Consider the following 18,917-nt stretch of genomic DNA (forward strand, 5'->3'; position numbering starts at 1 on the left):
GTGCATCCATCCACACATATTAAACTATTTGAAATAAACTTATTGTATATCAATAATGTCATACCCAATATTTATGAAAATTATATTTAAGAAGTTTCCATAACCATTTCTATTAACAACAACATAACTATATGTTCAGAACCGTGCCATAGTTAGGAAAAAAGAAACATTCGCTTAGGGCATCAAATTTTGGAGAAAATATTAGAAGCATATATTATTTAGACTTTAGTCCTAATAGACTTATGTTTATATGAGACTTAATGGTTATGCTAAAATAATGTGTTAATAATATAGATAAATACGAAACAAATATTGGGCTTTGATATGGACTTAATTACGTAATTAGAAAACAATTACTTCAACAATTAAGGTTTTTTAAAAAGTTAATAAATATTTAGGGTAAGCAAAGAAATATATATCACTTTCTCCTCTTTTCTGAACAGAACTCAGTAAACAAAGTTTTCCTCTTGGCACAACTATGTATATGTTACAAGAAATCAAATATTACTTATGAAAACAACACCGCACATACGTGCGGGTCCGTATCTAGGCACATACGTGCATGTTTGAATCTCTTACATATTCCTTATTCGTTGGACTAAAATATATAATATCAAATAGTTAAATAAAAACTTAACATATAATGGGCGTGACATATTTACTGTCCCAAAACATACCACATTTCTCTTACTATTTTTTTTAATGTGATTATCTTTGTTGATAACAGAAACAAATCCGATCACTCTTTTGTCTAAACCGAATTAAAAACAAATCAAAATTGGTAGAATATGGATATTGAATGTGTTTAACATTTCTAAAAAAAAATACATTTACAAACATAACTTCATATATATGTAATATATTATAAAGCAAACATAGTTTTTGAAATCAATCCCGCACGTATGTGCGGATCCGAATCTAGTTTCTTTTAAAATCCGTTTGCATTTGTATTTAGATACTTTTTTAAAAAATAAGCATTTCTCATGACAGTAGTAACACATTAGCTTAACGAGTATTATACGAAATAAGATCACTGCGGTTTTAACTTTTAACTTACAATTGAAAAATGTAAAACGGAATAAGACAAAACAATGAATAAGTTGCAAAACTGTCAAAAAAGAATTTAATATTTTTGACCAAAATAGAATTTTAATCTAAAAAAAAGAACTGTAAAAGGTTATGGAATGACAAATCCTGGACAACAAATTTAATTGCATGCAAATGGTAGACGACGCGAGTCTCAACTCTCAAACACTCGCGGGTGTCAGTTCAGTCAGTTGCTGTCAGGTTACCACGTATCATAGACTATGACCTTAGCTGGCGCACGGACGACACGAGCGCCGTTCGTGCCACATCAAAGATAGTTCATAGTTAGGGGGTGAGTCACTCACGGGGAACAGAAATTACAGAAGATAGCTGTAATGGGCCCAAGAGACACAAATGAATTGGGCCTTGGTATAAAGTGGGTCATCATCATTCATCTTTTTAGTGATTCCTTTTGTCGTGTTGCAAGGTTTGCCTCGTCAGATCCCAGTTCGATTCCGGACAATGTGGGTCACTCTAAAACTCCGACTTGACGGCTTTTTTTGTGGGCCAAACTAATAAATCATGTGTAGTGACGAATATAAGTTTTTATTTTATTTTAATTATAATAATTATTTTGTTTATGATACAATGAACAAAATACAAAACTAATGCAAATAATTGGAGCTTAAAATTTTATTATTACTCCAACTAGATTTATAATTATTCAGAAACTAAAAAATTATTGGTTATGGAAAAATATTAAATTAAACAAACTGTTTTTAAAGTTATAAATATAACAATCTTGTAATCTCTGATTTAAAATACATGTACACTTGTTTCTTTTGGCTTTTCACAATTGTCAAATTTTGTATTCGAAAAGTCCATCGATCATGCACAATACATGATGTTGTTGGCCAAGAGATATAATAATGGAACCCGGAAAAAGGAATTAGGGCAGACTCATTTGATTCTCTCGACGAACGAGGTCCACTCAACTATTCATAATTTATTAAATCAGATAATGGCCCTGTTCGTTTTCCTGTAGCTGGTTTGAGCGACAGCGATCAGCGACAGCGACACTGTTTGTTGTTCGTTTCCCTGTCTCTGAATTCTATCGCTGATTCAGCGACAGTCGTTAACAACTGTCGCTATATTGTTCGTTTTCCTGTCGCTAAATACTGTCGCTGAATCAGCGACTGCGCTTTGTTGTTCGTTTTCCTGTCGCTAGAGACTAAATTTTTTTAAAAAAATTTTAAAAAATTTTACTTTTTAAATGTATAATAAATATGTGTATTGATGAAAATTTTAAATTATGTAGATTTAAATTAATAAAATAAAGTATTATTCTAATACCATTAATTACATAAGTATTATTCTCATACAAAATAAAGTTTCACACTAAAACTTTTTAGTAAGGCAATTGACGTCCTCTACCAATCTGACCGGTGATAGTATCACGCAACCCTTCCATTGCTCTGTCTCCAGTAGGTTCATATGGAGTGTATCCACCATGAAGATCATCATCATCATCATCATCATCATCATCATCATCATCATCATCATCATCATCATCATCATCATCATCATCTTCATTGCCATGAATATGATATTCTTCTGCTTGTTGCCAACGCATAAAATCATTATCCTCTCGATGTGATTCACGTATGAAGTTGTGTAGTGCCATGGTTGCTGTCACAATCTTGATCCACTTAGTCAAACCATACTTAGGATGCTTACGGTCTAAGATTCTCCATTTTGCTTTCCAAACTCCAAAAGTTCTCTCAATCACTGATCGTAGTCCTGAATGTTTCCTGTTAAACAACTCCCGCGTGTTTTGTGGTGGTCCTCCTCTAGTAAACTGATCAAGGTGATATCTAACACTATGATGTGGGCCAAGATACCCTGTCCTTGTGGGATATCCGGAGTCAACCAAATAATACTTCCCATTTGGCGGATGTGGAAAAGAAACTTCATTCTTCGCACAATAAGTCAAAACCTTTGTATCGTGTGCTCTACCTGGTACTCCAACATATGCATATATGAAATTCATATCGAAGTTACATATAGCAAGGATATTCATAGTTGGTTCCAATTTTCTTCCTCTGTAAGCTTCTGCATTTGTACTTGGAGGACGAACTGGGATGTGCGTTCCATCAAGTGCTCCAATGCAATCCTTAAAATAAGGCCAATATCGATCATCATTTCTCAGAACTGAGCTTACCCTTGTGAATTCTCCTTCTACCGGTTTTATTGTATCTGCTGCAAACTTCAGAATAACGCTCAAGACTTCATCAAGTTTCCTTTTCACTGTATCCAATGATCTTTGATACCTTACAGCAATCTCTCTCACGGTTTTATCTTGACCAACCATCTCAAAAAACATAGCAACTGCTTCTTCAGTGTGAACATTGCAACCTCTATCTCTGTTCTCTTCTAAACCATATCTTGTAGTAAGCATCATGCATAATGCTTCAAACGTTCTTTGATTCATCCGCAGAATATCGTAACACTGTTGGTCTGATCCATGCATTAGTTGTTGAACATGACGCCATCCTCCTCCTCTATCTGTTATGTGAATCAACCTCTCATTATTAAGCCTTTCTAACAACTCAACATCATCAACATCATCATCATCATCTTCCAACATCCATCTAAGCATCTGCAAAACCATTATACATGTACAAAAAAATCATGTTGCCATAAACCAAAAAAAAAAATCATGTAACCATAAACCAAGAAAAAAAATCATGTAGTCATAAACAAAAATAAACTTTCATTTAATCATAACCAAAAGTCACAAATAAACAAGTTCTCAAATTTTCATATAATCATAGCAAAGTGATCAACAAATAAGCAAGTTTAGTCATCAATACTTATTCCAGTCCTATGCTCCAAATAACTAATCTTATCCTCAATACTAGAAAAAGCAATGAAACCCTGTCGATTGGCGAAATCAGCCAGAAGATGGTCAACCGAAGCTTTGTGGAAACGTGACCACATCCTCACTCCAGGCAACTCATTCAGAATCTCTACTACACGCACAACACTGCAAATATCATCACGCTCCAACATCTTCTCAACTAATTCATTCTTACGAGTAAGAATCAAGTTTCTGGAAGAAGAAGTCTCTGCAGCTATGTCAACCTCCTTCCGCTTTCTTTTTGATCCAGAACTTCCCGCTCTAAATTGTGTTCCTACCACTGGTGGTGCCATACTTGTATCAACTGAATCTGCTTCATCACCATTTTCTGCCTCCACTCTAGAATCTAAACTTGTTTCTCCTTGTTGGGCGCTCCATCCCTCTGCTCCAGTAACAATAACTGAAGAAAACAAATCTCTAAAAACATCCATGTTGGGCAGGAGTTTGTTCTTATACTTTACAGCGTCAGGCCATTCCTATATAAAGAGAAGCAAAGAGATAAGTTAGCTTAATTCACTTAACTACGAAAGAATGAAGAGATATGTGGAGACTAGCGAGACATAAATGAAAATACATGTGGATAGTGAAGAAAGAAAGAGAGAGAGAAGTTACCTTAATTCGTTCATTCCACTAATCATCAGACATGTCTATTCTTCCAAAAGCATCAAAGTTCATTCCAGTTCTATTATGGAGCAAGATCTTAAACCTATTGTATGCTCTTCTACACACATCATGATCGCTGTCGCTAGTTCTCTGTCGCTAGTTCTCTGTCGCTGCGACTGGTCGCTGAACCAGCGACAAACAAACGAACAGCTTTTAGTTGCTGTCGCTGGTTCCTGTCGCCAGCAACAGGGAAACGAACAGGGCCAATATATATAAAATCCTACTCTTCTTATAATAAAAACTTGAATATTATGCTAGTTTATATATTTTCGTAAATCTATCATCCGATAGCTTCTCATGCTATATCGACTCTCGTGTTGTCGTTTACACACGCAAAACCAAAATTTAAGGACCCTATTTATAAAGAAAATGTTGTTACGTGATAGTGTGTGTGTCTATGATAACGTTTTTTTAGCTAGGGAGTTAAAAAGCACTCACCCTAACTCCCTTTTTAATTTTAATCATTGAATTATAACTTAAATCACGGATAAAATAAAAAAAATGTGATGATCATTGGAAACATTTGAGTTTTAAATAAACGGTCACGAATAATAATTGATGGACAACTACAGAAGCTATAATGGTCCGTGACACAGGCGATCAAAACGCTGGCTTTCTATATAAGACCCAACACTCCACCATGGTTTATGAGCTTCTTCTTCTTATTCCTCCTTGGAACGTCCCATCTCTTCTTCTTGATTCCATTAGCTGTCATCAAGAATCCGAAAACATCGTAATGGATTCGTATTACGTTGGGTATTTGGACAACGAGGAACCACACTTTCTAGAATCTTGCTCTCTTTGTTGCAAAACCCTTTCTATCAACTCTGACATTTTCATGTACAGGTACTTAATTCGTTTCTTGCGATCCAAACAAATCAAAGAACTTTAACCATCGGATCAAGTGATTAATTAAGTTAATGGTTTTGCATATTTTATTCTGATCGATTTTTCTGTTTTGTTATTGCAGCGGAGACATGGCATTCTGTAGCCAAGAGTGTAGGCAAGAACAGATTGAGTATGATGAAATTAAATCAAAGAGCTGGAGAAAAAACTCGTCGTCTTCCAGATCATCTCTCCGGAACTCGTCTGATCCGAAAGATTCTGTAGCCGGCGAAACCATACGGACAAAAACTCTCATCATGGCTTAATTAGTAAACTTATTAATTGCCTTTTCATCCGACCTTAATAAAGAGAGAGAGAAAGAGAGAACAGAGAAGCCAAAGTATATTATTGGCTGTGAAGTTTTTTTTTTGTTCTATCTGCTTAAATTTTTGGTTCTATTTTTACTTTTTACCACTGAGAGACGAGAAGAGAGATCTTTGTGTGTGTTTCTTGATGATTCTCTCTGTTTAAAGAGAAGAAAATAATGCAAAACCGAAGTTTCTTTCTCTTTTTGCCCAAAAAAAACAAAAAAAGCATTTTACAATTCAGCTGGGCTTCTCTTAAAAATACGTGGCCCAGTGTGAACCTTTGTGGTCTATTTATTAGATTCTCAGTATTGGGCCTTTTTCATAGAGAGGAATAAGATTACGTACATCCATCGTTTTTAAGATGTTATGAGGTACTTGAACAAGTAACTCTTTTTTTTGAAAAAAAAAACTCAAGTTAATACTCTCCCCAAAAAAGCAAATTCTAAAGTAGACAATAAAGTAAACCACCTAATTGGACACATAGAGCGATCACCTAACTTTCTACTATGAGGAAAGCTTTATTATGAACACAATGAATATTTCTAGTAATTCTGTCACAGCTTAACTCCGAAATCACCTAATTATATGGACAAGGCTTGTATTTATATTCAGTCAAAAAAAAAGGTATGATTTGATGTATCAACATAAAAGTTGAAAAATTATTCATTAAATAACACATTATTTTTTTCCAATAATGAATTCGTTACATGTCGTTATAAATTCATTATTAGCTTCTTTTATTTTAGAAATGTGGAAAATTCAACATTAAGTTTTTTTTTGTTATGTCAACGCAAACCTTTTCTATTCAAACGAAATAACAAAAATATTCTACCCTGACCTATGATAATTATTTTTTTTTTCTAAATTATCAAGTTTTTGTTTTTAAAAAACAATTAGTTATTGAATTTTAAAAAATTTTGGCTTAAAAAGAGTTAGGTCATTTTCTGCGCGATTGCCTGAAACCTCTATTTTGATATTTTCTTAGCCCAATTACAGAAGTGATTTGCCTAGCATGCTCTTACTCTGTGGACTTCAGGGCACCTACACCTCAAACTCAATCAAGGTATGATTTGATGTATCAACACAAAAAATGAAAAATTATTCAATAAATAACACTTTTTTTTTTATAACAAAAGTTAAGACTGTGGATATAAATTTCATATCATGAGTAAATTTCCACAACAATACCGATGATATACATACATTAATGATTTCATATATTAATTCTTAGAATTTGTTATACGTCATTTTAAATTCGTTATTGATTAGCTTCTTTTATTTTAGAAATGTGGAAAATTCAACATTAAGTTTTTTTTTGGTTATGTCAACACAAGCTTTTTCTATTCAAACAAAATAACAAAAATATCTTCCATCCTGACCTATTATAATTACATTTTTTCTCTAAATTATCATTTAAAAAACAATTAATTATTGAATAAAAAAAAAAATTGGCTTAAAAAAAGTTAGTTCAGTTTCTGCGCCTGAAACCTCTACCTCTATTTTGATATATTCTTTAGCATTGACCGGAACAAAGTACTTTTTAAGCTACGAGATTAACTTAATTTAATTATCGATTATACCCTTAAGATTTCAGATTATTTACTATTCTGGTACTTCTTTACCATACTAGTCTTTTTTTTTTTTTTTTTTTTTTTCACTATACAAATTTTTCCATTTTTTTTTTTTTTTTTTTTTTATAATTGATATTGAGTTGCTGCTGCTCTCTACAAACTACATTCATCTCTTCTCTCCCCGTCTTTTCTTGGTCCTATAATCATGTCCGTCCAATAAAACCCTAATTTTATCGTTTCGTTTCACTCCATTACAGAGCTGTTAGAATTTTTAGCTTTGCACACAAAAAAACAGTGTGAAGATTATTTAGGGTTTGTTATAGATGTCCTACAATCAATCAAGGCCCGAGACTCAATACCGTAGAACTGGTCGATCCACCGGTAACCACCACCAACACCAACAGCAACAGCAACAACAACACCGATCTTCTCCCGCCGCCGGTTATGGTAAGGGAGCCGGCGCTCCTCCTTCCCCTTCCCCTGCCCCTGCCCCTTCCCCTTCCCCTGCCCCTTTCGTTGATTCTTCCAATCGCAGGTTCTTTTTTTGTTTTCCTTCTTCTAATCAAATTCGATTTTGTTTAATTTGGAAGGGATATGAACATTTTGATCCTTTATTGCAGTTTTAAGAAGCCCAGCAATGCTCAAGGAGGAGGAGGAGGAGGGCAGCCTAGGGTGAATTTGCCACCTGTGAATCATTCGGTTAACAATCACAATGGTCCCAATGCACACTCTCGCTCTCAAGGTATGATCTTTAATCACGGATTAGCTTTTATTTGATCAAAAGTTTTTAAATTGGATAATTTTTTCAGATGAATTTGGTCACTGTGTGAGTGATCGTTTGGTTTTTTTAAGTCCAACTTATCTTATAACACTGTTTTGTTAGTTACAGGAGTGTCTGGTGAACAGGTTGTTGGTGGAACAACTGAATCAATCAACAGAAACAGTGGAGGACCTATTCCAAAGGCTCCAACTTCTCAGTCTACCGCCATGACTTTCAAGAACCATGATACGCCCAACTCAGCTAAAGGTAGCTCTTTTTTTAATTTGTCACTGAGCGTTGAAGCTTTGACTTAATTCCTCTGTACATCTGTAAAGGTATAAGTTTTTTTTTTTATCATGATTTTGTTTTTTTGTGGCAGCCTCTGGAGACGCTTCTCAAGCATTTGCGTTCCAATTTGGGTCTATTGATCTGATGAAGGTATGTTGTTCTTCCTTCCTTCTGTTTTTTAGATTTGTCCATCAACACCTAAACCATCTGCCCTGTTGGTTTTTATAGATTCCTGCTCGAACTAGCTCAGCACCTCCGAATATGGATGAGCAGAAACGTGCCCAGGTCCACCTTGTAGTATTTTACATCTGCTGTTAATTTGATTGTTGCCTACATGAATGGTTCTTGGTTATAGGATGGCCACTAGTCAGTGTCTCAAACTTTTGTTCTGTGATTCTAAATGCTCTGTTATTTGTATTGTGTTTGCTGGGCTTGATGTGATCATATAATTTGATGACTTTTATTACATTTTGTTCTGAACTTTGCCTTTGACACATCCAACTATTGTTTTGCAGATGCAGCAAGCTTCTTTAAGAACGGCGCCAAATGTGCCAGCTTCTGTACCCAAAAAAGATTTATCAAATAAGGTTGCAGATAATCAGTTGATGAGGAAAGAGGGGCACAATCCAACGAGTGAAAAAGCAGATATTAAAGTCCCACATATATCCCCTCCAAGTCAAACGCAGAAGTCTCCAATTACAAATATTCGCATGCCTGCTGTGCAGACACCATATCAGCATGCTCCGGTTCCTCACCCTGTACACTTCGGTGGGCCAAACATGCATATGCAGCCTCCAGTGACTGCAACCTCGTTTCAAATGCCAATGCCAATGGGATTATCTATGGGAAATTCACCTCAAATCCAGCCGCAGGTGTTTTTCCAGGGTCTTCCATCACATCCGATGCATCATCAGGGTATGATGCATCAGGCTCAGGGACATGGTTTTGCAACTCCAATGGGTGCTCAGATTCACCCACAGTTAGGCCACGTTGGTGTGGGTTTGAGCCCACAATATCCCCAGCAACAAGGAGGAAAATATGGTGGGGCACGCAAGACGACGCCTGTAAAGATTACTCATCCTGACACACACGAAGAGCTGAGGCTTGATCGACGTGGTGACCCATATCCAGAAGGCGAATCAGCGGCTTTAAAACTGCATTCTAACACACCTCCCAGATCATATGCCCCACGACCAGTCAATTTGGTGCAACCCTCGTTTAACTCCAATACTATGATATATCCTCCGGTTTCTGTACCCTTAAATAGTGGTCCAATGTCATCTGCTCAGGCACCAAGATATCCTTTCCCAGTTATTGATGGGTCCCAGAGAGTACAAATTATCAACCAACCTGCTCATACCGCTCCACAACATATCAGACCTGCAGCTCTGCCACATGTTTCATCTGATTCTTCTTCCTCCGTGAAAGCACGCAATGCCCAAAATGTGATGTCATCTGCTCTACCTGCTAATGCGAAGGTATCAGTGAAGCCAGCAGGGGCGTCTGAAAAGCTTGGATCACCAAAAGCCAAGTCACATGGAGAAGTTAACATTTCTCTGTCACAAAAGGACGTGGATGCAGGTTCATTGAGCTCTTCACAGCAGCCTAAACCTGGTTTTGTCTCTGTAGTACCTAATTCGTCTGCTCGACCAGCGACTGAAATTAGAAGAGCGGAAATGGTGAGTGAGTCGATCACAGCTGAGAATCAGACATGTAGGGTGGAATCCCCTCATAATCTGACTGAGGTATGATACTGTGTTTTGATTTTGGGTATTATTCATTTTTTCTTGTTTATTACTTAATTAAATTACTTTATTTTTGTTTGGCGCTGTTTCACTCAGGATCGTGGACAGACTATGCCAGGCTCTCTGGTCTCTGTTCCCGAAACAGAAACTGTTGCTGCCAAGGAAAATTCATCACTCCCAGCTACCAACGGGTTTAAGAAGCAACTCATGGAGGTGTCTCCTACATCTGATGCTCCAGCGTCTGATTCAGTAGATACAAATATTGACGAATATACGCAAGGGTCAAGCCATGCCTCATCAGAGATTTCTGGTTCTTCAACTCCAGAGAAAGACTTAAAATGTGATGAACAGACTGTTTCTGATATGGTTGTTGAAAGGTCTGCAATTTCTGATGAAAAACACGAAACAGTGTCAGGTGTGCTTGAGAAGGCACAGAATGAGGTAGATAGTGCCACAGACGTCTGTCCTGACTCTGAAAACTTGGCTGAAGTAACAGACGGTACGAGCTCTGAGCTTCCACATTCTACGCATATTCAGTCTTCTACTATTCCTCTTGGACATTCGGAAACGTCATCGAGACATCATGGTGTAGAAAATTCTGGTGATAGTTTGACCTCTGCCCCAGCTACTCTTTCAAAAGATAAATCCGCATTTGAATCGAACACAAGAAGAAATACTTCTACAAAAGGAAAAAAGAAGATCAAAGAAATCCTTCAAAAAGCAGATGCTGCAGGGACAACTTCTGATCTTTATAATGCGTACAAAGGACCTGAAGAAAAGAAAGAGCCGTTAGAGAGCTCAAATGTTGTTCATGATGTTTCAAACCAGAAGCCGGCACCTGTCATTCCTCAGGCTGTTGCTGAAGCCACTGTGGATGCTGAACCAGTGAAAAATGAACCAGAAGACTGGGAAGATGCGGCCGATGTTTCTACACCAAAGTTGGAAACTGCAGATAATTCTGTGAATGCTAAGAGAGGTTCCTCAGATGAGGCCAGAGACAGCTGCAGCAATACAGAAAAGAAGTACTCCCGTGATTTCCTTCTTAAGTTTGCGGACCTGTGTACTACTCTCCCTGTGGGATTTGATCTTGCGCCTGATATTGCTAGTGCCTTGATTTTTGCTAATATGGGTGCATCTCATCATGAACATGATTCTTATCCTACTCCTGGAAAGGTTATGGATCGCCAAGGGAGTAGTGCTCGATTAGATCGTCGTCCTACCAATATGGTTGACGATAGATGGACAAAGAATCAGGGTTCTGTTCCAGCAGGATATGGGGGTAACGTAGGTTTCCGACCTGGTCAAGGAGGAAACTCAGGAGTTTTAAGAAACCCTCGTATGCAGGGACCGATTATGTCTAGACCGATGCAACCTGTGGGTCCTATGGGAGGAATGGGCAGAAATACCCCCGACTTATGGCAACGTGGTTCAAATTTCCAACAAAAGGGACTTTTTCCTTCTCCACATGCTCCTATGCAGGTGATGCACAAAGCTGAGAGAAAATACCAAGTCGGTACAGTTGCAGATGAAGAACAAGCAAAACAAAGGCTATTAAAGGGAATCCTGAACAAGTTGACCCCGCAAAACTTTGAGAAACTGTTTGAGCAAGTTAAAAGTGTCAACATTGACAACGCTGTTACACTTTCTGGAGTCATTTCACAGATATTTGACAAAGCCTTGATGGAGCCTACCTTCTGTGAGATGTATGCAGATTTCTGTGTACATCTTTCTGGGGCGTTACCTGATTTTAATGAGAATGGTGAAAAGATTACCTTCAAAAGATTGCTTCTCAATAAATGTCAGGAAGAATTTGAGAGAGGGGAGAAAGAAGAGGAGGAAGCCAGTAGAGTAGCCGAAGAAGGACAAGTAGAACAAACCGAGGAGGAACGGGAAGAGAAAAGACTTCAGGTGCGAAGGAGAATGCTCGGTAATATTAGACTTATTGGTGAGTTATACAAGAAAAAGATGTTGACTGAGAAAATCATGCACGCATGCATCCAGAAGTTGCTCGGGTTTAATCAAGATCCTCATGAAGAGAACATTGAAGCTCTTTGTAAACTAATGAGTACGATAGGAGTTATGATCGATCATCAGAAAGCCAAGGGCCTTATGGATGGGTATTTTGATAAAATGAAAATGCTATCATGCAAACAAGAATTGTCGTCTAGGGTGAGGTTCATGTTGATTAATGCCATCGATTTGCGAAAGAACAAATGGCAAGAGAGAATGAAGGTCGAAGGACCAAAAAAAATTGAGGAAGTGCACAGAGATGCTGCACAAGAACGCCAAACTCAAGCTAACAGGCTTTCACGTGGACCCTCGATGAATTCATCAGCAAGAAGAGGACATATGGAGTTTAGTCCTAGGGGGGGAGGAGGAATGCTATCACCTCCAAGTGCCCAAATGGGTGGTTTCCATGGACCACCTCAAGGTCGTGGCTTTAGTAATCAGGACATTCGATTTGATGAAAGGCCACCTTATGAGCCTAGGATGGTTCCAATGCCTCAAAGGTCAGTAGGTGATGAGCCTATTACCTTGGGTCCGCAAGGTGGTCTTGGTCAGGGAATGTCTAGAAGGCCTGCACTAGTATCAAACACTTATCAGTCTGATGCTACTCAGGCCGGTGGTGGAGATTATAGGCGACAGGCTGGTGGTTTGAATGGTTTTGGCTCACAAAGACCTGCAAGTCCTGTTACTCACGGACGGTCAAGTTCTCAAGAGCGGGGAACAGCATATGTCCACAGGGAATTTGCAAGTCTGTCTCGTGCTTCTGATCCGTCACCAGAAGTTTCATCTGCTAGGCAAGTAGTACATGGGCCATCGTCCACAGTAAACAGTCCTCGAGAAAATGCTTTGTCTGAGGAACGGTTACAAAATATGTCATTGTCTGCAATTAAGGAATATTACAGGTACTATATCTCTCCTTTCTTGCTGGTCGTTTGTTACGTTCTCTGCATAGTGATCAGATACTGCCACATTTAGCATAATAGTATATGAAAACCTACGTAGGTACAGTTGGATCAAACTACAGTTGATTCGTTTACAGTTCGCACGTTTGTTTTACAAGGGTTCTGATAAAGTGTATATAATACGTGAAGTAGGTCAATTAGAATTGGTTGCTAACCGTTTAATAATACTTATGAGAGACATTGTTCCTTGGTTTTGATAGAATCTCTAATAAATGGTGAACATCTGACTGGTTTTTGTGCGTCATATACCACATGTGATAGTTTAAAGTCAGTCTGTCCCTTTTGATACTGAATGAAGTGTTGTGTTGTTAGTTTCTATACTTTTTGCCGTATTGTGGTCACCTATTTTTTTTTATTGATAAACACTTTGGTGAGTTTGTTATGCAGTGCCCGAGATGAGAAGGAGATTGGTTTGTGCATGAAAGATATGAATTCACCAGCTTATCACCCAACAATGATTTCTCTGTGGGTATCTGATTCGTTTGAGAGAAAAGACAAAGAAAGGAATCTATTAGCAGAGCTCCTTGTTAACCTTGTGAAATCTGCTGACAACGCCTTAACCGAAGTCCAACTAGTGAAAGGGTAAGTAAAACGAATCCCCCCCCATAAATCTCTCTAAGTCGCACTCCAATCAAATGGGCTTAAATATGTTGCTGTGTTGTTGTTTACAGGTTTGAATCTGTTTTGACAACCCTGGAGGATGCCGTAAATGATGCTCCGAAAGCAGCAGAGTTTCTTGGTAGAATCTTTGGTAAAAGTGTGACAGAGAAAGTAGTGACATTGACAGAGATTGGTCGGTTAATAAGAGAAGGAGGAGAGGAACCAGGAAGTCTAATAGAGTTTGGATTAGGCGGAGATGTTCTTGGGAGTGTTTTGGAGATGATAAAGACAGAAGCTGGAGAAGATGCTTTGGTTGAGATTCGCCGGAGCTCAGGTCTGAGGATTGAAGATTTCAAACCTCCTGCACCTAACCGGTCTAAGATATTAGAGAAATTTACTTAGGAAAAAAAAAAAACAATTGGAACTCATCTTTTGAGTTCCTTTTCTTCTTCTTTTTTTTTTTCGTTCTTTTCTCTTAAAAGTCTTTTCACTTTTTTTTAAGTGCTTCGACAAAACTAATTTGTTAAAAAAGGAGTTTCTCTATTTTATTATATAGCAAAACCTTCCAAAATATTTCATTTTTTAGTTAACCTTTCATATATAACGAAAGTTTTAAGAGCACAGAGAGCTCAATACTAACTTACAAAATCGTTATAATTTAACAAACTTGATTAAATTAGATGAGATCGGTGATATGTGTGGCATAAGGTTTTTACTTTTTAGGATGTGTGTGGTTTAAACAAAAATATTCTGCAATCCATGTGAAAGAAAAAAAAAGCAAAAAGGGCTCTTATGTTAGTTGGGCTAAGTTGATGGCCCATATATGATGATGGTCAAAAGGCCCATATCAAGAAAATGCCCTAACATGATTCGTATATAAAGAGTAGCTTAGAGTGGGCAAAGGATTGTTCACTAGGGTTTCTTATCTTACGGCGTGGTGTTCCCTTCCTGCTTGCTCTGAAAATGGTGAGACGCCTCTCCTTTTTTCTCTTCGTTATTGTTCTTATTATCTTCAGTAGCCTCCTTCTGTTCTCTCGTTCGAGCTTTTGTTTTTGTTATATTGCAAGTTTTGTAGTTGATCTGAGTATTCTGATATTATTCTAGTTTGTGGTTACCTCTTCTAACTTCTTCACTCTCTTGAATCTTCCCACAGGCGAAGAGAACGAAGAAGGTCGGAATCGTCGGCAAATACGGTAAGCTTCCTCAGTTTTGATTTCTATTTGGATGGTCGATTCCATAGAATAGGATCTGCCGTTTGCTTAGTTCTTAGCTCATTTGGTATATTGTCTCGTAATGAATATTATTAGATTCGTTCATTTCTCATAGTGCGATGTGTATACGTGAGAGATCTGTCTTCTATGGTTTCGATTTACGCTATTGTTTTTTTGTTTGGGGCTCAGTGGGTATTGTATATGTATTGTGAGTTCTCTTCTTAACACATCGAATGGTTATATGATTCAGGAACACGTTATGGTGCGAGTATCAGGAAGCAGATCAAGAAGATGGAGGTCAGTCAGCACAGCAAGTACTTCTGTGAGTTCTGCGGCAAGGTAAAGGGTTCATCTTTCTCTTTTGCTTATGGTTTCCTGAATCTCTTATGTGTATTGAATGTGGGTTTTTGATTAATGGTTGCAGTACGGAGTGAAGCGAAAGGCTGTTGGTATCTGGGGATGCAAGGATTGTGGAAAGGTCAAGGCTGGTGGTGCTTACACCATGAAGTAAGTGAATCCTGATTTTTTATAAATTTTTTGCTTTGTGTTTTATTAATCATTTAGTATCTGTTTTCTGACAAGTCTTTGATCCCTTGTGTTAATTGCAGCACCGCCAGTGCGGTCACTGTTAGAAGCACAATCAGAAGGTTGAGGGAGCAGATCGAGGGTTAAACCTGGTGGCTTTTATATTTTGTTTCTTCGTTTTGATAATTGAGTTTTGTAGACTCTATGCTTTTGTGGTTTTGAATCAAGACTTTATTATTACATTAAGCAGTGAAGCATGTTTTTATTCAATTTTTGAGTTGGCTTTTATTAAGTTCTTAGGATATTATATCCTTTAACTAGCTTTGAATCAGTACTGATATCATTTAAAGTTTACACTCAATCCAACCTTGATGTTAAAGAACTATTTTGATATAGGATTTGTTAATTGTAACTTAAACCAACCTTGATTTTCTTGAATACTTATTTGGTCTAGGACTGATGAAACCGCAACAAGAGTTTTAGGTTAACTTCGTTACAGTACTCTCCCTCGTACTAATTAATACTTTACCGATCAATCTATATAAAGCGTCATTACTAAGTGTATCTGCGAATTTGATGTTTTTGCTTTCTTTCCCCAATTCTGATTCTGATATTAGCATTAGAACTAGACAAACGTTATAAATAACACCCCTTTCAGGCTTTGGGATACTACCTACCAACCTATTACAAATGTTGGATTATCACATATGTAGTTCAGATCATTTCCTAAGGACCTAAACAGAAACGGTGAATAAATTCTTAATTTTTGATTTGTTCTAAAATGAAATTGTTCAAACCGGGATGCGCTTGTCTTAAACAAACAAAATTTAGTTGAACTTGGTAACGATCTCTTACTGGAAAAAAAAAGTTACACGCTTTTTGACTGATAAACTAAGAGGCTCTTCTGATTAGAAACAATTTCTGAGGTTTTACATGAAATTAGAAAGACAAATAATAATAAGCTGAGAAGGGAAACAACAGTTAAAAAACAAAAACCCAATTAACTGGGGATAAACTTTTCGGAGACAAACCCCGATAAGTGTGTCTTTTCATTTCCCTCAAAGAGCCAGGCTGTTGTGTTGCGCTTACAAGTTTTCTTGGAACTTCATTCATAGTAGATTATTTCAAGATTCCATCTTCCAACTTCATTTTAGCTCTCATCCTCTTCTTACTCAATGATTGATGTATGTTCGTTCATTCAAACCGCAGCTATCGTTTTCCGTTGCTCATCCGGATGCAAAAACCGAGTCACCATTGAGAATGCAGCGCGGTAAGGCATCATGGTTTGTGTACCTTAAAACCAAAGATTTTAGGGACGTAGTTTTGAGTCGGTTTCTGCGGCTTTAAGTTCCCGTAAGTCATCAGGAACAAGTGAGGGAATGTGGTTCCAAAGTAAGCTCCATCAATATCTGCATAAGTCATTTAAGGGAAAAACGCTAAGATACAATAACACACTCAAGATCATCAGAGTGTGTTCTCAACTCAAGCAAAAGCCGAGCTAAAGCAAAATTATGAACAGAGAAAAAGGATACTGCCTTGGAATTTAGATCGCGGGTAAGAAATGTCTTCGCATTTTGGGCAGTATATCTTAACAGTACTCGATCTCGGGATGTCGGATTGTCCAACAGGGAGACAAGACTGACCACAACAGAAAACTCTCGGGCATCTCCCGAAATCACAGTTCTTGTACTTGTCAGTCTAGACAGAGAGATCAGTAACAAGAGAGAGAGGTCGTTACTCGTTAAGCAAACAACAAAGAAAGTTTCAAAAAAGCACCAAAACGTAAACACAAACCATAGCAGCCATTCCTTTAGTTGTCAAAATGTAACGAACATGAATAAGACCATAAAGCATCTCAGCAGCTGATTCAACCATTTCATTCTGTTCTTCCGTAAACATCTCACCTAAATCCCCCCCCCCCCCCCCCCCCCCACACAAAAGAATAAGATACTCTCTAACTTTTAGAATGTAGTTTAAGCAAAAAGAGAGAGGGAGAGAGGGGTGACACTTACTGTTGGAAGATTCAACATCTAAAATGAGATCAAGAGCATAATCATAGTAAGGAACTTGACCACTTAATCCACAAAGATTGAAGTCATCTTGAATATAATCTTCATCGACTTCACAGAAGAAATCATTGCCTCTCAAATTACAAAACCAAGAGATCCATGATGTATCATCACCTTCCGATCCACTTACATCAGACCCTTCACTATCACTTTCAGATTCCACTGCCCAAAAAAAAAAAAACAAGAATCATTAAGAACAATGCTATTAAAATTAAACCTACCACAACAAGATGTGAAAGAAGGAAAGAAAGAAACAAACCATCGGGAAGCTGAGATTTAGCAGTGGAGGTAGATGTGAATGAAAAGGGATCTTTGTCTTTAGAAGAAGTGAGAACCCTAGATGTGGTGTTGGAAGCTGAAGATTTCTCTAGTTTCTTGTTGAGTGCATCGTTGATTCGTTTCCGATCAATTGCTCCACCGAGGATCTCCGATCTCGACGACCCACCTCCTCCTCCTCCATTACGTTCCTTGTACATAATTCGATTCCTCCAGAACAAAAAAATTGGAGCTTTAGATTCTCAAAGTCTCAAACTTTCTCAAGCTTTGATAGAAAGGCATGAAGAGAGACGGAGAAATCTAGGGTTTTCTCATTTTTTGGTTTTTTTAATTTTAATTTTAAAATTTTTAATTTTAAATTTTTTATATCAACTTTTTTGGTTACAGAGTGGAAGACAGGACATAGGAGATGTAAAGATAGTCTCTCTTTCTTGATTTTTCTCCCACTCTTTGTCTTTTTTTTCTTTTCTTGTTAGTTTTATTATACAATGGGCTTCTCTGATTGGGCCTTGTGTGTGTGATGATGATAATTTATTGTAAGCAAATAGTTTGTGTCGATACTATTTGCTAAAAGCTATAAACAGGCTTCTTTACTTTGCTTTGTTTGAATGTTGTAACTTGTAGCCGTTGTTGGTACCACTTGGGGTATGATGAACTACTAAAAACATTAGTTTTGGAAGTTAAAACTGAACTGGATTACTCGTCAGAATTGCGAACTTGTTAGATAGCGTGTACATATATATGGGCCTAACTAAAAAAACTGTGATTAGCTAGAATCAGGTAGTTATTGCTTCCATCAAAGTCGGCCAATACTGGTCGGCCACACAATATGGATTCCCTAAATTTTTAACCAAAACGAAAGGTTTTATCATGCATTGGTCAACAGAGCTAGACCGGAGTACAGAACAAAGGTCATCGAATAATAAATTTATCGTGAACATCAAGGAAAGTAAGTTAATGATACTAGTTGATTAAAAAATCGGACATGAATAGCACGAACTGAGCTATACAAAATGTAGTCTAGAGTTAAATCGTGTTTCAATCAAAGGTACTCGAGTTTGTGCTGGCGTACGTGGTTCACGACTCTGCATAAAAACTTGT

General features: G+C 37.4%; 5 protein-coding genes across 10 annotated transcripts; 3 read left to right on the forward strand and 2 right to left on the reverse strand.

The window, feature by feature from the left end:
* Positions 1 to 3,885: 3,885 nt before the first annotated feature.
* On the reverse strand, positions 3,886 to 4,392 carry LOC147944994 (uncharacterized). Its single transcript, XM_087451497.1, has one exon. The coding sequence runs from the start codon at positions 4,375 to 4,377 to the stop codon at positions 3,886 to 3,888; it is 492 nt and encodes a 163-aa protein (XP_087307623.1). The 5' UTR covers positions 4,378 to 4,392.
* An 833-nt stretch (positions 4,393 to 5,225) lies between these two features.
* On the forward strand, positions 5,226 to 6,000 carry LOC109132983 (FCS-Like Zinc finger 3-like). The gene is made up of 2 exons (XM_019245498.2): positions 5,226 to 5,455; positions 5,580 to 6,000. The coding sequence occupies exons 1-2, from the start codon at positions 5,250 to 5,252 to the stop codon at positions 5,758 to 5,760; spliced, it is 387 nt and encodes a 128-aa protein (XP_019101043.1). The 5' UTR covers positions 5,226 to 5,249; the 3' UTR covers positions 5,761 to 6,000.
* A 1,294-nt stretch (positions 6,001 to 7,294) lies between these two features.
* LOC104788292 (eukaryotic translation initiation factor 4G) lies at positions 7,295 to 14,306 on the forward strand. Of its 4 annotated transcripts, none has more exons than XM_087451498.1 (9): positions 7,295 to 7,908; positions 7,994 to 8,115; positions 8,257 to 8,400; positions 8,513 to 8,571; positions 8,650 to 8,706; positions 8,937 to 10,166; positions 10,263 to 13,075; positions 13,523 to 13,717; positions 13,807 to 14,306. In XM_087451498.1, exons 1-9 carry the CDS (start codon positions 7,697 to 7,699, stop codon positions 14,135 to 14,137), a joined length of 5,163 nt encoding a protein of 1,720 aa, XP_087307624.1. In that variant the 5' UTR covers positions 7,295 to 7,696; the 3' UTR covers positions 14,138 to 14,306. The 4 variants fall into 4 exon arrangements, with proteins under 4 accessions (XP_087307624.1, XP_010512330.3, XP_087307626.1 ...); XM_010514028.3 differs by having other exon boundaries at positions 7,345 to 7,908; positions 8,263 to 8,400; XM_087451500.1 differs by lacking the exon at positions 8,650 to 8,706 and having other exon boundaries at positions 7,437 to 7,908; positions 8,263 to 8,400.
* A 343-nt stretch (positions 14,307 to 14,649) lies between these two features.
* On the forward strand, positions 14,650 to 15,741 carry LOC104788293 (large ribosomal subunit protein eL43y). Its single transcript, XM_010514030.3, has 5 exons — positions 14,650 to 14,701; positions 14,889 to 14,928; positions 15,197 to 15,285; positions 15,371 to 15,453; positions 15,555 to 15,741. The coding sequence occupies exons 1-5, from the start codon at positions 14,699 to 14,701 to the stop codon at positions 15,616 to 15,618; spliced, it is 279 nt and encodes a 92-aa protein (XP_010512332.1). The 5' UTR covers positions 14,650 to 14,698; the 3' UTR covers positions 15,619 to 15,741.
* Positions 15,742 to 16,347: 606 nt separating this feature from the next.
* On the reverse strand, positions 16,348 to 18,268 carry LOC104788294 (casein kinase II subunit beta-3). 3 transcript variants are annotated; one of them, XM_010514032.3, is made up of 5 exons: positions 17,800 to 18,268; positions 17,484 to 17,702; positions 17,266 to 17,375; positions 17,007 to 17,169; positions 16,348 to 16,880 (listed from the first exon to the last, which is right to left on the reverse strand). In XM_010514032.3, exons 1-5 carry the CDS (start codon positions 18,014 to 18,016, stop codon positions 16,750 to 16,752), a joined length of 840 nt encoding a protein of 279 aa, XP_010512334.1. In that variant the 5' UTR covers positions 18,017 to 18,268; the 3' UTR covers positions 16,348 to 16,749. The 3 variants fall into 3 exon arrangements, 2 of the variants coding, with proteins under 2 accessions (XP_010512334.1, XP_010512333.1); XM_010514031.3 differs by having other exon boundaries at positions 17,004 to 17,169; XR_015558025.1 differs by lacking the exon at positions 17,266 to 17,375 and having other exon boundaries at positions 17,004 to 17,169.
* Between the last annotated feature and the right edge of the window lie 649 nt (positions 18,269 to 18,917).

Source organism: Camelina sativa, chromosome 5, assembly GCF_030686135.1.
Source record: "Camelina sativa cultivar CO46 ecotype springtype chromosome 5, ASM3068613v1".
In the NCBI taxonomy this organism is placed as follows: Eukaryota; Viridiplantae; Streptophyta; class Magnoliopsida; order Brassicales; family Brassicaceae; genus Camelina; species Camelina sativa.